Below are 16,187 nucleotides of genomic sequence, written 5' to 3' on the forward strand. Positions count from 1 at the left end.
TTCAGAAATAGATCACCAGGCCTTTCTTCCTATAAAATTTCAAAATATTTAAAATGATCGTAAGAACTCAGATAGTGTAAAAAAAAAAAAATGAGCATCTTATCAACACTTTGCAGGATAAATGTTGATGCTCAGCTATTGATCAAATTCACATATTTTTTATTAAATAATCAAATAATATGCACACAGGTGACACCAACTTTGTATCTTCTCGATTTCTCATGACCCTGCCCTAGGTGCTGTTTACCTTTGGTGATGCAGCGACTGCTGGTATAGGGACCACGCACTTGGTTGTCTTGTCACCTGATCTGTTCCATCAGATTCATCAACAATATGAAACCTAAAAATCAAACAAGTTTTTCTGGATTCCTTCTCCTGGCACTGACAGAGAATCCGGAACTGCAACCCCTTCTCTTTGCCCTGTTTCTGTTCATATATCTGGTCATTGTCCTGGGGAACCTGCTCATCATCCTGGCTGTCAGCTCAGACCCTCACCTCCACACCCCCATGTATTTCTTTCTTGCCAATCTGTCCTTCACTGACATCTGTTTCAGCACCACCACGATCCCAAACATGCTGGTGAATCTCCAAACACAGAATCAGAGCATCACTTATGCAGGCTGCCTCACCCAGGTCTGCTTTGTCTTGGTTTTTGCTAGTTTGGAAAATTTTCTCCTGGGAGTAATGGCCTATGACCGCTACGTGGCCATTTGTCACCCACTGACATACACAGCCATCATGAACTCCCGCCTCTGTGGTCTGCTGATTCTACTCTCCTTGTCCATTACCACTGTGGATGCCTTGATCCACAGTCTGATAGTGTTGAACCTGTCTTTCTGCTCAGACCGGACAATCGCCTACTTCTTCTGTGAAGCTTTTCAGATCATCAAGATTGCCTCTTCTGATACCCTCCTCAATAGCATCTTCTTATATTTGGCAGCTACCATACTAGGTGGTGTTCCTCTCTCTGGAATCATTTTCTCTTATACTCAAATTGTCTCCTCCATTTTGAGAATGCCCTCAGCAGGTGGAAAGTATAAGGCTTTCTCCACCTGTGGGTCCCAGCTCTCAGTTGTTTCCTTGTTCTATGGAACAGGCTTAGGTACGTGTGTTAGTGCCGCATTTACACACTCTTCCAGGAAGACTGCAGTAGCTTCAGTGATGTACACTGTGGTCACTCCCATGATGAACCCCTTCACCTACAGCCTGAGAAACAGGGACATGAAGGGAGCCTTGAAGAACATTTTCAAGTGCATACCTGCTTTTCCGTGATTAAATTATCTGCTTTGGGCCTGGATTTCTAGTTTGCATCAAAGCGAAAAAATACTTATGAGCTAGAATCCCCGACTCTCCTATAACCAGGTTTTCTAAAATGACAAAATAACATAATGGCTAAGCAGCTAAGAAACCAAATGACACATAGCATTGGGCAAATCTGCTGCAAAAGACCTCTTTAAAGTGTTGAAAAGCAAAGATATTACCTTGAAGACTAAGATGTATCTGACCCAAGCCATGGTGTTTTCAGTCCCCTCCTATGCATGTGAAAACAGGACAATGAATAAGAAAGACCAAAGAAGAATCAATGCCTTTGAATTGTGTTGTTGGAGAAGAATATTGACTATATCATGGACTACCAAAAGAAGGAACAAATCTGTCTTGGAAGAAGTACAATCAGAATGCTCCTTAGAAGCAAGGATAGCGGGACTACGTCTCACACACTTTGAACATGTTATCAGGAGAGATCAGTCTCTCGGGAAGGACAGCATGCTTGGTAAAGTAGCGGGTCAACAAAAATGAGGAAGACCCTCAATGAGATGGATTGACACAGTGGCTATCACAATGGACTTAAGCATACCAAGGATTGGGAGGATGACTCAGGACCAGGCCATGTTTCGTTCTGTTGTACACAGGGTAGCTATGAGTCTGAACTACTCGATGGCACCTAACAACGACAATAACAAGTGCAGTTCAACTTGGGATTGGACCCTGACTCTGCTCCTTGTGTAACCTCGGTTTCTTTCTTTCTTCTTCTTTTTTTTTTTTTTTTTGGTCAAGTTCTATAGAAGCAGTGCCTGAGGCAGGTGTTTTGTTATGTGACTTTGGGGGGCAGCAGAAGGGAAGTGGGTGGAGGTGAGGGGGACCGGAAAAAGGAAAAAGTAAGGCTGTAGGAATAGCCAGAGACTAGCTTCAGTTTGATCCCATGGCTAGAGCCATGTGAATGGAAACCTAGAGTTAGTCCCAATGTGAGAGATGGGAGCTTACTTTTCATGCCCCGATTAGTAGTTACTGAGACATGTCACTGGTAAACTGTATGTGTCCAGGGTGACGTCAGCATTCACTATATTCAGTTTCATTATGTATAAAATGATCAAAATTAGATGCTCTCAGAAGATTGTGAAATACCTGAACCTTTTCAGTAAGAAAGGCTTCGGTTCTAATAAGAAAATATAAACTCTACTCTAACATGCTTTCATTACAAGGACTTCATTACAAGGACTTGAGAGTTAGAGAATGCACAAAAACAGGAGAGTAGGGATTCATTCAGTCTCCTACAAGGTGGCTCCATCCTAGGACGGCTGCAACAGATCCAGGCATCATAATTCTCTGGGCCTATTGTTAATAGAGGTCTATTGTTAATAGACGTTTCCATGGAGTCATACAGAAGACATCTCCTCCTGTCTCATCACTTTGAATAGCATCATACATCCCTTCCTCATCAAATTTCTGGTATGGGGAAAAGCAAGTACTATGACAGGCTCAGACTGACCATGCAGATTGTATTTCCTGTTGGGAAGTGAATCCCTGCAACCACTAAAATCACTTAATACAATGGCTGACACATAATTCTCAGTACAATCCAACTGCGATCATTGTGTTCTACACGTTACCATTATTTATAAGGCTTGTTATTCCTTGCTCTCAAATACTTCTACCACTTGATTCAGCAGTTTTATTAGTTTACCTTTAATGTAATATCTTTCAGTAGGTTTTACTAGTCTTAATAATATAATCAAATGAATAGTTATTCAGTAGGCTGGGTTGGGTTGATAGTTGTCATGGATTGAATTGTGTCCCCTCAAAATATCTGTCAACTTGGCTAGGTCATGTTTCCCAGTATTGTATGATTATCTACCATTTTGTCATCTAAAGTGATTTTCCTATGTGTTGTAAATCCTATTAATATGATGTTCATGAGAGAGATTAGGAGCAGTTACATTAGATAGTGCCTTAATCCAATCTCTTTTTATTTTTTTAATAATTTTTATTCTGCTTTAAGTGAAGTTTACAAATCAAGTCAGTCTGTCACATATAAGCTTATATACACCTTACTCCATACTCCCACTTACTCTCCCCCTAAAGAGTCAGCCCTTCCAGTCTCTCCTTTCATGACAATTTTGCCAGTTTCTAACCCTCTCTACCCTCCTATCTCCCCTCCAGACAGGAGATGCCAACACAGCCTCAAGTGTCCACCTGATACAAGTAGCTCACTCCTCATCAGCATCTCTCTCCAAACCATTGTCCAGTCCCTTCCAAGTCTGATGAGTTGTCTTCGGGAATGATTCCTGTCCTGGGCCAACAGAAGGTTTGGGGACCATGACCGCCAGGATTCCTCTAGTCTCAGTCAGACCATTAAGTCTGGTCTTTTTATGAGAATTTGGGTTCTGCATCCCTCTGATCTCCTGCTCCCTCAGGGGTTCTCTGTTGTGCTCCCTGTCAGGGCAGTCATCGGTTGTGGCCGGGCACCATCTAGTTCTTCTGGTTTCAGGATGATGTAAGTCTCTGGTTCATGTGGCCCTTTCTGTCTTTTGGGCTCATAGCTATTGAGTTACCTTGGTGTTCTTCATTCTCCTTTGATCCAGGTAGGTTGAGACCAACTGATGCATCTTAGATGGCCGCTTGTTAGCATTTAAGACCCCAGACGCCACATTTCAAAGTGGGATACAGAATGTTTTCATAATAGAGTTATTTTGCCAATTGACTTACAAGTCACATTAAGCCATAGTCCCCAAGCCCTGCCCTTGCTTTGCTGACCTTCGAAGCATTCAGTTTATCCTGGAAACTGCTTTTGGTCCAGTCCAGTTGAGCTGACCTTCCGTGTATTGAGTATTGTCCTTCCCTTCACCTAAAGTAGTTCTTATCTACTAACTAATCAGTAAATAGCCCTCTCCCACCCTCCCTCTCTCCCCATCTCGTAACCACAAAAGTATGTGTTCTTCTAGTTTATACTATTTCTCAAGATCTTTTAATAGTGGTCTTATACAATATTTGTCCTTTTGCCTCTGACTAATTTCGCTCAGCATAATGCCTTCCAGGTTCCTCCATGCCATGAAATGTTTCACACATTCATCACTGTTCTTTATCAATGTGTAGTATTCCATTGTGTGAATATACCACAATTTATTTAACCATTCATTCGTTGATGGGACACCTTGGTTGCTTCTAGCTTTTTGCTATGGTAAACAGAGCTGCAATAAACATGGGTGTGCATATATCTGTTTGTGTGAGGGCTCTTATTTCTCTAGTGTATATTCCGAGGAGTGGGATTTCTGGGTTGTATGGTAGTTCTATTTCTAACTTTTTAAGAAAACGCCAGATAGATTTCCAAAGTGGTTGTACCGTTTTACATTCCCACCAGCAGTGTATAAGAGTTCCAATCTCTCTGCAGCCTCTCCAACATTTATTATTTTGTGTTTTTTTGATTAATGCCAGCCTTGTTGGAGGGAGATGGAATCTCATCGTAGTTTTAATTTGAATTTCTCTGATGGCTAATGATCGAGAGCATTTTCTCATGTATCTGTTAGCTGCCTGAATATCTTCTTTAGTGAAGTGTGTGTTCATATCCTTTGCCCACTTTTTGATTGGGTTGTTTGTCTTTTTGTGGTTGAGTTTTAACAGAATCATATAGATTTTAGAGATCAGGCGCTGGTCGGAGATGTCATAGCTGAAAATTCTTTCCCAATCTGTAGGTGGTCTTTTTACTCTTTTGGTGAAGTCTTTAGATGAGCATAGGTGTTTGATTTTTAGGAGCTCCCAGTTATCTGGTTTCTCTTCGTCATTTTTGGTAATGTTTTTTATTCTGTTTATGACTTGTATTAGGGCTCCTAACGTTGCACCTGTTTTTTCTTCCATGATCTTTATCGTTTTAGTCTTTATGTTTAGGTCTTTGATCCACTTGGAGTTAGTTTTTGTGCATGGTGTGAGGTATGGGTCCTGTTTCATCTTTTTGCAAATGGATATCCAGTTAAGCCAGCACCATTTGTTAAAAAGACTATCTTTTCCCCAATTGACTGACACTGGGCCTTTGTCAAATATCAGCTGCTCATATGTGGGTGGATTTATACCTGGGCTCTCAATTCTGTTGCATTGGTCTATGTACCTGTTGTTGTACCAGTACCAGGCTGTTTTGACTATTGTGGCTGTATAATATGTTCTAAAATGAGGTAGAGTGAGGCCTCCCACTTTCTTCTTCTTTTTCAGTAATGCTTTACTTATCTGGGGCTTCTTCCCCTTCCATAGGAAGTTGGTGATTTGTTTCTCCAACACATTAAAAAATGTCATTGGAGTTTGGATCGGAAGTGCATTGTATGTATAGATGGCTTTTGGTAGAATAGACATTTTTACTATGTTAAGTCTTCCTATCCATGAGCAAGGTATGTCTTTCCACTTATGTAGGTCCTTTTTAGTTTCTTGCACTAGTGCTTTTTAGTTTTCTTTGTATAGGTCTTTAACATCTTTGGTAAGATTTATTCCTAAGTGTTTTATCCTCTTGGGGGCTACTGTGAATGGTATTGATTTGGTGATTTCATCTTCCATGTTCTTTTTGTTGATGTAGAGGAATCCAAGTGATTTTTGTATGTTTATCTTATAACCTGAGACTCTGCCAAACTCTTCTATTAGTTTCAGTAGTTTTCTGGAAGATTCCTTAGGGTTTTCTGTGTATAGGATCATGTCATCTGCAAGTAGATATAATTTGACTTCCTCCTTGCCAATCCAGATGCCCTTTATTTCTTTGTCTAGCCTAATTGCTCTAGCTAGGACCTCTAGCACAATGTTGAATAAGAGCGGTGATAAAGGGCATCCTTGTCTGGTTCCCGTTCTCAAGGGAAATGCTTTCAGGCTCTCTCCATTTAGAGTGATGTTGGCTGTTGGCTTTGTATAGATGCCCTTTATTACGTTGAGGAATTTTCCTTCAATTCCTGTCTTGCTGAGAGTTTTTATCATGAATGGGTGTTGAACTTTGTCAAATGCCTTTTCTGCATCAATTGATAAGATCCTGTGTTTTTTGTCTTTTGTTTTATTTATATGGTGGATTACATTAATGGTTTTTCTAATATTAAACCAGCCTTGCATATCTGGTATAAATCCCACTTTGTCGTGGTGGATTATTTTTTTGATATGTTGTTGAATTCTCTTGGCTAGAATTTTGTTGAGGATTTTTTCATCTATGTTCATGAGGGATATAGGTCTGTAATTTTCTTTTTTTGTGATGTCTTTACCTGGTTTTGGTATCAGGGATATGGTGGCTTCATAGAATGAGTTAGGTAGTATTCCGTCATTTTCTATGCTTTGAAATACCTTTAGTAGTAGTGGTGTTAACTCTTCTCTGAAAGTTTGGTAGAGCTCTGCAGTGAAGCCGTCCGGGCCAGGGCTTTTTTTGTTGAGAGTTTTTTGATTACCGTTTCAATCTCTTTTTTTGTTATGGGTCTATTTAGATGTTCTATTTCTGATTGTGTTAGTTTAGGTAGGTAGTGTTTTTCCAGGAATTCATCCATTTCTTCTAGGTTTGCAAATTTGTTAGAGTACAATTTTTCATAATACTCCAATATGATTCTTTTAATTTCAGTTGGGTCTGTTGTGATGTGGCCCATCTCGTTTCTCATTCAGGTTATTTGTTTCCTTTCCTGTATTTCTTTAGTCAGTCTGGCCAATGGTTTATCAATTTTGTTAATTTTTTCAAAGAACCAGCTTTTGGCTTTGTTAATTCTTTCAATTGTTTTTCTTTTCTCTAATTCGTTTAGTTCAGCTCTAATTTTTATTATTTGTTTTCTTCTGGTGCCTGATGGATTCTTTTGTTGCTCACTTTCTATTTGTTCAAGTTGTAGGGACAATTCTCTGATTTTGGCTCTTTCTTCTTTATGTACGTGTGCATTTATCAATATAAATTGACCTCTGAGCACTGCTTTTGCTGTGTCCCAGAGGTTTTGATAGGAAGTGTTTTCATTCTTGTTGCATTCTATGAATTTCCTTATTCCCTCCTTAATGTCTTCTATAACCCAGTCTTTTTTCAGGAGGGTATTGTTCAGTTTCCAAGTATTTGATTTCTTTTCCCTAATTTTTCTGTTATTGATTTCCACTTTTATGGCCTTGTGGTCTGAGAAGATGCTTTGTAATATTTCGATGTTTTGGATTCTGCAAAGGCTTGTTTTATGGCCTAATATGTGGTCTATTCTAGAGAATGTTCCATGTGCACTAGAAAAAAAAGTGTACTTTGCAGCAGTTGGGTGGAATGTTCTGTATAAGTCAATGAGGTCAAGTTGGTTGATTGTAGCAATTAGGTCTTCCATGTCTCTATTGAGCTTCTTACTGGAAGTCCTGTCCTTCTCCGAAAGTGGTGTGTTGAAGTCTCCTACTATAATTGTGGAGGTGTCTATCTTACTTTTCAGTTCTGTTAAAGTTTGTTTTATGTATCTTGTAGCCCTGTCATTGGGTGCATAAATATTAAATATGGTTATATCTTCCTGGTCAATTGTTCCTTTAATCATTATGTAGTGTCCTTCTTTGTCCTTTGTGGTGGACTTAAGTTTAAATTCTATTTTGTCAGAAATTAATATTGCTACTCCTGCTTTTTTTTGCTTGTTGTTTGCCTGATAAATTTTTTCCATCCTTTGAGTTTTAGTTTGTTTGTGTCTCTAAGTCTAAGGTGTGTCTCTTGTAGGCAGCATATAGACGGATCGTGTTTCTTTATCCAGTCTGAGACTTTCTGTCTCTTTACTGGTGCATTTAGGCCATTTACATTCAGCGTAATTAAAGATAAGTATGTGTTTAGTGCTGTCATTTTGATGCCTTTTTATGTGTGTTGTTGACAGTTTCATTTTCCACTTACTTTTTTGTGCTGAGACGTTTTTCTTTGTAAATTGTGTGTTCCCCATTTTCACAGTATTTGTCTTCATGTTTGCTGAGTTGTTATGTTTTTCTTGGTTTTTATTTTGAGTTATGGAGTTGGAATACCTCTTTGTGGTTACCTTAATATTTACCCCTATTTTTCTAAGTAAAAACCTAACTTGTATTGTCCTGTATCGCCTTGTTTCCCTCTCCATATGGCAGTTCTATGCCACCTGTATTTAGTCCCTCTTTTTGATTATTGTGATCTTTTACATATTGACTTCTATGATTTCCGGTTTTGAGCGTTTTTTTTCTTTTTGAAATTAATCTTAATTTGTTTTTGTGATTTCCCTATTTGAGTTGATATCAGGATGTTCTGTTCTGTGACCTTGTGTTGTGCTGGTATCTGATATTATTGGTTTTCTGACCAAACGATTTCCTTTAATATTTCTTGTAGCTTTGGTTTGGTTTTTGCAAATTCTCTGAGCTTGTGTTTATCTGTAAATGTTTTAATTTCGCCTTCTTATTTTAGAGAGAGTTTTGCTGGATGTGTGATCCTTGGCTGGCAGTTTTTCTCCTTCAGTGCTCTATATATTTCATCCCATTGCCTTCTTGCCTGCATGGTTTCTGCTGAGTAGTCTGAACTTATTCGTATTGATTCTCCCTTGTAGGAGACCTTTCTTTTATCCCTGGCTGCTTTTCAAATTTTCTCTTTATCTTTGATTTTGGCAAGTTTGATGATAATATGTCTTGGTGATTTTCTTTTCGGATCAATCTTAAATTGGGTTCGAAGAGCATCTTGGATAGATATCCTTTCATCTTTCATGATGTCAGGGAAGTTTTCTGCCAACAGATCTTCAACTATTCTCTCTGTATTTTCTATTATCCCTCCCTGTTCTGGGACTCCAATCACACACAAAGTTATTCTTCTTGATAGAGTCCCATATGATTCTTAGGGTTTCTTCATTTTTTTTAATTCTTTTATTTAATTTTATTTCAGCTATATTCGTGTCAATTCCCTTGTCCTCCAGATCCCCCACCCTGCATTCCAATTGCTCGAGTCTGCTCCTCTGACTTTTTATTGAGTTGTCTAATTCTGTAATTTTACTGTTAATCTTTTGGACTTCTGAATGCTGTCTCTCTGTGGATTCTTGCAGCTTATTAAATTTTCCACTATGTTCTTGAATAATCTTTTTGAGTTCTTCAACTGCTTTATCAGTGTGCTCCTTGGCTTTTTCTGTAGATTGCCTTATTTCATTTCTGAGGTCATCCCCGATGTCTTGAAGCATTCTGTAAATTAGTTTTTTATATTCTGCATCTGGAAATTCCAGGATTGTATCTTCGTTTGGGAAAGATATTGATTCTTTAGTTTGGAGAGTTGTAGAAGCAATCATGGTCTGCTTCTTTATGTGGTTTGATATTGACTGCTGTCTCCGAGCCATCTCTGAGATATTGTAGTGATTTATTCTATATTTGCTCACTGAGTCTTATCTTGTTTTGTTTTCTTTCAATACACGTAGATGGGCTACTAGATTGCGCTGTCTTGATTGTTGTAGCCCTTGAATCACTTATGTCCTATTACCAGCTGGTTTGGGCTGTTACCAGATATATATATATTGTGTGTGTGTGTGTGTGTGTGTGTGTGTGTGTGTGTGGTGTTCACGTACCCTGCAACTTTGTTGAACTCATTTATTAGCCATAGTAGCTTTGCTGCAAATTCTTTGGGATTTTTCATATATATAGGATCATGTCATCTGGGAATGGAGTTAGTGTTTCTTTTCCTTTCTAATTTCAATGTCTTTTGTTTCTTTTTCTTGCTTAATTTCCCTGGTTAGAATTTCCATTCCAATGTTGAATAACCCACTGCCGTCAATAGCAGTGGTGAAAGAAGGCATTCTTGTCTTATTCCTGATTTTAGAGAGGAAAACTTTTAGTCTTTCTTTACTGAGTATGATATTTGTGGTGGATTTTTCCTAGCTGCCCTTTATACTGTTGAGGAATTTTCCTTCTATTCTTAGTTTCTTGAGTATTTTATCATGGAAGGGTGTTGGATTTTGTCAAATGCCTTTTTTGCATCAATTGAAATGATCACATGGTATATTACATTGATTGACTTACTTCTGTTTCGTTTTGGTCAAAATGTCACTTGGTCTTGGCATATAATCCTTCTGGCATGCTCTTAGATTTGGTTTGCCAGTATTCTGTTGAGTATTTTCACATTAATGTTCATGACAGATACTGTCTGCAATAGCCAAAAGACTCATGGCTTTAAAGTCATAGACAACTCCCAAATTCATGACTCCAGGAAGGACCACTCTCCTGGATTCCAGACTTCTGTATTTAATTGCCTACTTGCTATCATTATGTGGATGCTTAACTGGCACCTCAAACTAAACATACTCCAAAATGCTACACTGATATTAAGACTTTGCTCACAGTCTTTCCTATCACAGTTGAAGGCAACTCCATTCTTTTAGGGGCTGAGCAGTTTTCTCTCACTGAACATCATCTTTGTTTCCTCTCTCTATCTTATACCCCATGCACACTCTTCCAGAAAACTCTATTGTCTATCCAATAAAAATATATCCAGAATCCCAGCAAATTTCTCTACCTCTACTGTTACCACCGTGGTGAAAGCCACCATCATTCTAGGAATATTACAAAATCGTTACACCTAGTGACCCTGTGTCTGCCCTTGCCATCAGGAGACTTTAAATGACCTGTTTGACACTACATCTTTGATCTTATCTTTTCTATTCTCCACAGCACTCACTCCATTACAACGTTGCTGACCTGTGTCTGATCTGATTATTGTATTCTTGTTGGTCATCATTTTTCTTCACTGCTTTTCTTCAAGGATATTTAAATTAGAACTTATTGATTCTATTTCAATGGGAATATATTTTCCCCTCCATGTTTTTCCATCTATGTGCTCACTCTTTCTTGTCTAATAAGTTCACAGTAGCCTATTAGGTGCCATCCTTTGCCCTCTTGTCTCAAGTTGGTTTTCAAAAGTGTATGTATTAACAAAGCTCATAAAGAAATTGTCAAATGTGGTAAAACAAATGAAAATATAGAGTTCATTAAAGTTAAAGATTTTTAAATGAGTACTAAATTGGAGTACCATCTTCATCAATTTAAAAAAAAATTGTTTTTATTTAACAAATCTATTGACAATGGGCTTAAGCATAACAACGATTGTGAGCATGGTGCAGGACCGGGCAGTGTTTTGTTCTGTGGTACATAGGGTTGCTCTGAGTTGGAATCAACTCAATGGCACTTAACAACAACAACAAAAAGAAAATCTATTGAGTCTATGGGTAAGCCTGCATAGAAGTGCCTAGCCAGTGACATCATGATTTCTCACAACTCTATTAAAAATCAAGAGCAAAAAATATAAACCTACCTTGCACTAATGTGAAGAAAAATGTGCATTGAAACTATTGTGATGAAATTGGAGATGCTTGCTATGGAACCCCCAAAAGGGAGTAACATCTCTAGAGTGATCACAATCAGAATTGATCAGACAGAAGAGTTTAGAATACAATATATATAAAATATACAGATTGAAAAGTAATGTCCAGGGAACATTCAATGACTATTATAAAGAAATGATGCTGAATATTTCCATTTTACAATAGCTTAGGTATATTTCCAAATTATTATATTCATATGCATATGTAAGTATGTGCATGAGTATATTAAGATAATTCAAAAACAGTTGCAGAAGTACATCAACAAGGAACTGCTAGGAATTCAAGCCAAATTCAGAAGAGGATGTGGAATGAGGGCTATCATGCTGATGTCACATGGATCTTGGCTGGAAACGGAGAATACCAGAAAGATGTTTACCTGTGTTTTATTGACTATGCAAAGGCATTCAACTGTGTGGATCATAACAGATTATGTATAACATTGTGAAAAATGGGCATTCCAGAACATTTAATTGTGCTAATGTGAAATCTTCCCTACATGTGTGTCAGTTTGTAGTACTGTGGGGGATTGCATGTTGCTGAAAGCTGTGCCACCAGTATTCAGATATCGGCAGGGTCATTCATGGTGGAGAGCTGAGCTTCCAGACTAAGATAAGACAGACTAGGAAGAAGGACCCTGCAGCCTACTTCTGAAAAGATTTAGCCAGTGAAAACCTTATGAATAGTAGAGGAACCTTGTTTGATATAGTGCCAGAAGATGAGCCCCTCGGGTTGGAAGGCACTTAAAAGACAACTGGGGAAGAGCTGCCTCCTCAAAGTAGAGTTGACCTTAATGACAAGGATGGAGTAAAGCTTTCCAGACCATTAATAATCAAAACCTAGCATGTATGAAGTATGAATCTAGAAAATCTGGAAGTCATCAAAAATGAAATGGAATGCATAAACATTGATATCCTGGCATTAGTGAGGTGAAATGGACTGCTATTGACAATTTTGAATTGGACAATTATATGGTGTACTATGCTGGGAATGACAACTTGAGGAGGAATGGCATTGCATTCATCTTTAAGAACATTTCCCAGATATATCCTGATGTACTATATGTCAGTGACAGGATAATATCCACATGCCTGCGAGGAAGACCAGTTAACACGACTATAGTTCAAATTTACCCACCAACCACTAAGGCCAAAGAGGAAGAAACTGAAGATTTTAACCAACTTCTACAGTCTGAAATTGAGGAACATGCAATAAGGATGCATTGATGATTACCAGAGACTGTAATGAAACTATACACATGGACCTCACCAGATGGAATATACAAGGATCAAATCGACTACTTCTGTGAGAAGAAACAATGGAAAAGCAAAATATCGTTAGTCACAAGGCCAGTGTCCCACTGCAGAACAGGCCACCAATTGCTCCTCTGCAAGTTCAAGTGGAAACTGAAGAAAATTAGAACAAGTCCATGAGAACCAAAGTATGACCATGAGCATATCCCACCTGCATTTAGAGACCATCTCAAGAATAGATTTGATGCACTGAACACTAACAACCGAAGACCAGATGAGTTGTGGAATGACATCAAGGGCATCATACATGAAGAAAGCAAGAGCTCATTTAAAAGACAAGGAAGAAAGAAGAGACCAAAATGGATGTCAGAAGAGACTCTGAAGCTTGCTTTTGAATGTCAAGTAGCTAAAGCAAAAGGAAGAAATGACAAAGTAAAAGAGCTGAACAGAAGATTTCAAAGGGCAGCTCAAGAAGAAAAAGTAATACACTATACCAAAAAGAATTGGTCAATGTTCAACCATTTCAGGAGGTAACATATGATCAGGAACCAATGGTACAGAAGGAAGAAGTCCACGCTGCACTGAAGGCATTGGCGAAAAACAGGGCTCCAGGAATTGACACAACCTTACTTGCTGAAAATGAAGGTGAAGTATTTACTGATGAAGATCAAAGACGACAGCCCTCGGGATGGATTCCACCCCAACACAAAGAAAACAAAAATACAATTGCACCAATATGACGATGCAGCATCATGATAAACAGAAAAGATTGAAGTTGTCAAGGATTTAATGTTAGTTGGATTCATAATAAACGCCCATGGAGGCAACAGTCAAGAAATCAAATGGCATTGCATTGGGCAGATCTGCTGCAAAATACTTCTTTGAAGTGTTAAGTAGCAAAGATGTTACCTCAAGGACTGAAGTACTCCTGGCCCAAGCCATGGTATTTCCAATCCCCTCCTGTGCACAGAAGCTGAACAATGAATAAGGAAGACCGAGGAAGAATTGATACCTTTGAATTATAGTGATGGCAAAGAATATTGAAAGTACACGGCCTCCCAAAAGAAGGAACAAATTTGTCTTGGAAGAAGTGCAGCCAGAGTGCTCATTAGAATGATGCTGGCAGGACTTCGTCTTACATACTTAAGACGTGTTATCAGGAGGGGTCAGTCCCTGGAGAAGGACATGGTGTTTGGTAAAGTACAGGGTCACCAAAAAAGAGGAAGACACTCAATGAGATGAACTGACACAGTGGCTGCAACAATGGGCTCAAACATAGCAATGATTGTGAGGGTGGCAGGATGGAACATTGTTTCATTCTGCTGTAACTGGGCTCATTATGAATCAGTACCATCTCGAGGGCACCTAGCAACAACATACATAAACTATACTTTCACACCTAAAATAGGCATCAGGCTTCCTAATATCAGTGGTGGAAACCTGGTGGTGCTGTGGTTAAGACTTCAGCTGCTAACCAAAAGGTCAGCAGTTCGAATTCACCAGCCACTTCTTGGAAATCCTATGCAGTGGTTACTGGTAAGATAAGAGTTGCTTTCAGTTGTAATTAAGTAAAGAACACTTCGATTAGATAAGGATGGTATGTCATGTGTGCAAGGTGTTTGAAATAGAGGTTAGCAGAAATGGCTGGAGAGAGGTGAGCGGCATGCATCTGTCCTCCTCAGGGAATCATTCATCCTGAATGCCATGTTTTATTGTCTTGGTCTTTAAGGATTTGCACTGTCTTTGGATCAGAATGACAATAAAAGTGTTTGACTAATGAGGAGCTTTGAACATTGAGCCCTCAGGGATACAGAGACTGCAAATAGTTGGCCTATGACCTTCTCACTCAGCAGCCCTTCTCCAGTCAGGGGGCAGCACAGCTGAGACACCACCCACAGATGATCCTCTTGCCCAGGAACCCAGTGCCTGACTCGGTCCCCCTGCCTCTCCTGAGGACAGACCTTCTGCCTACATCATCTAACATCCAGGGCAGATGTTTAGCCTCATTCCTCAGTGATGCCATCCAGGTTACCCAGAGTCCCTTAGTTAATGTTTGGAAATGAGGACAGGTGTTTCACTGCAGGCACATCCAGAAAAAGCTGTGAGGAGAGTTGTTGTTAGGTGCCATTGAGTCAATTCCAACTCATAGCGACCCCATGTACAACAGAACGAAATGTTACCTGATCTTGTGCCATCCTCACAATCATCGCTATGCTTGAGTGTATTGTTGTTCATTATTGCAGCCACTGTGTCAGTCCATCCTCTTGAGGGTCTTCCTCTCAGCAGGGAGACTGATGAAAGTATATGCATAAAATGCTTGGAACTAAGTCTCCCATGGACTCCTGCCTGTCTTCCATCTTCCATCTTTCCTTGTATCTTTGTACCAGTCTCAAGTAATCCCATTCTACCAGTCTCCTCCTCTGTCTTTACAATGGCAGGCACCATTTTCCTCCTGAGCAGAAATCTGTCATTTCTCAAACATGATGACCACTAGAGAATTCGCTAGTATTTACTTGCATTCTTGTGGTTGAGACAGAGGAAGTTTTATCGACTTTATCTTATCTTCACATTCCTGGTTCTTAACACACATTTTTATCATGCCTGTGGTCCAGCTCTGATCATGGAAATACGTGGGGTCTGAGATAGACACATCATACTATCTCCCTAGTCCATCCGTCTTTTCTTTATACAATTGCCAAACATTCAAAAAAGATCATACGAACACAGGTAGTATTAAAAAAAATAAATAAATAGAAAGACCAGCCTTTCACCCCTTTTGAGAATAAATAAATGTTTACACTCAGCTCTATCAGATTTGGGTCTTTTTTTTTTTTCTTTTTAATAGCCAATTAATATGCATAGAGAGGACACAAGCTTTGTAGTCTTCTCCATTCTTCTCCTTCCCTTCCACACATGGCATTTACCTCTGGTGATGAAACTGCTGCCGGTCCAGGGACCACACATTTGATTGTCTTGTCACTCATCTTTTCTATCAGTTTCAGCAACAGTATGGAACCCAGAAACCAAAAATGTATTTCAGAGTTCTTTCTCCTGGGACTGACAGAGGATCCAGAACTGCAGCGCCTTCTTTATGACACCTTTCTGTTCGTGTACCTGGTCACCGTCATGGGAAACCTGCTCATCATCCTGGTTGTCGGCTGACTCCCACCTCCACACCCCCATGTACTTTTTTTTCTCCGATCTGTCCTTTACGGACACCTGGTAAAGTACAACCACAGTCTCAGCGATGCTGGTGAACATTGAGACACAGAGAAACTCTATCACTTATACAGGCTGTCTCACCCAGGTATGTGCTGTCCTGGTTTTCAGAGGTTTTGAAACTTGTCTTCTTGCAGTA

The 16,187-nt window shown here is 39.3% G+C and overlaps 1 protein-coding gene across 1 annotated transcript; it reads left to right on the forward strand.

Moving 5' to 3' along the window:
* The first annotated feature begins 321 nt into the window (after window positions 1-321).
* LOC135230476 (olfactory receptor 7G2-like) lies at window positions 322-1,272 on the forward strand. Its single transcript, XM_064279831.1, has one exon. The coding sequence runs from the start codon at window positions 334-336 to the stop codon at window positions 1,270-1,272; it is 939 nt and encodes a 312-aa protein (XP_064135901.1). The 5' UTR covers window positions 322-333.
* The last annotated feature ends 14,915 nt before the right edge of the window (window positions 1,273-16,187 follow it).

Source organism: Loxodonta africana, chromosome 3, assembly GCF_030014295.1.
Source record: "Loxodonta africana isolate mLoxAfr1 chromosome 3, mLoxAfr1.hap2, whole genome shotgun sequence".
Taxonomy (NCBI): domain Eukaryota; kingdom Metazoa; phylum Chordata; class Mammalia; order Proboscidea; family Elephantidae; genus Loxodonta; species Loxodonta africana.

Excerpts from the sequence above, each read along its gene's own strand:
- LOC135230476 (XM_064279831.1), top strand. The coding sequence starts at position 334 with ATGAAACCTAAAAATCAAACAAGTTTTTCTGGATTCCTTCTCCTGGCA.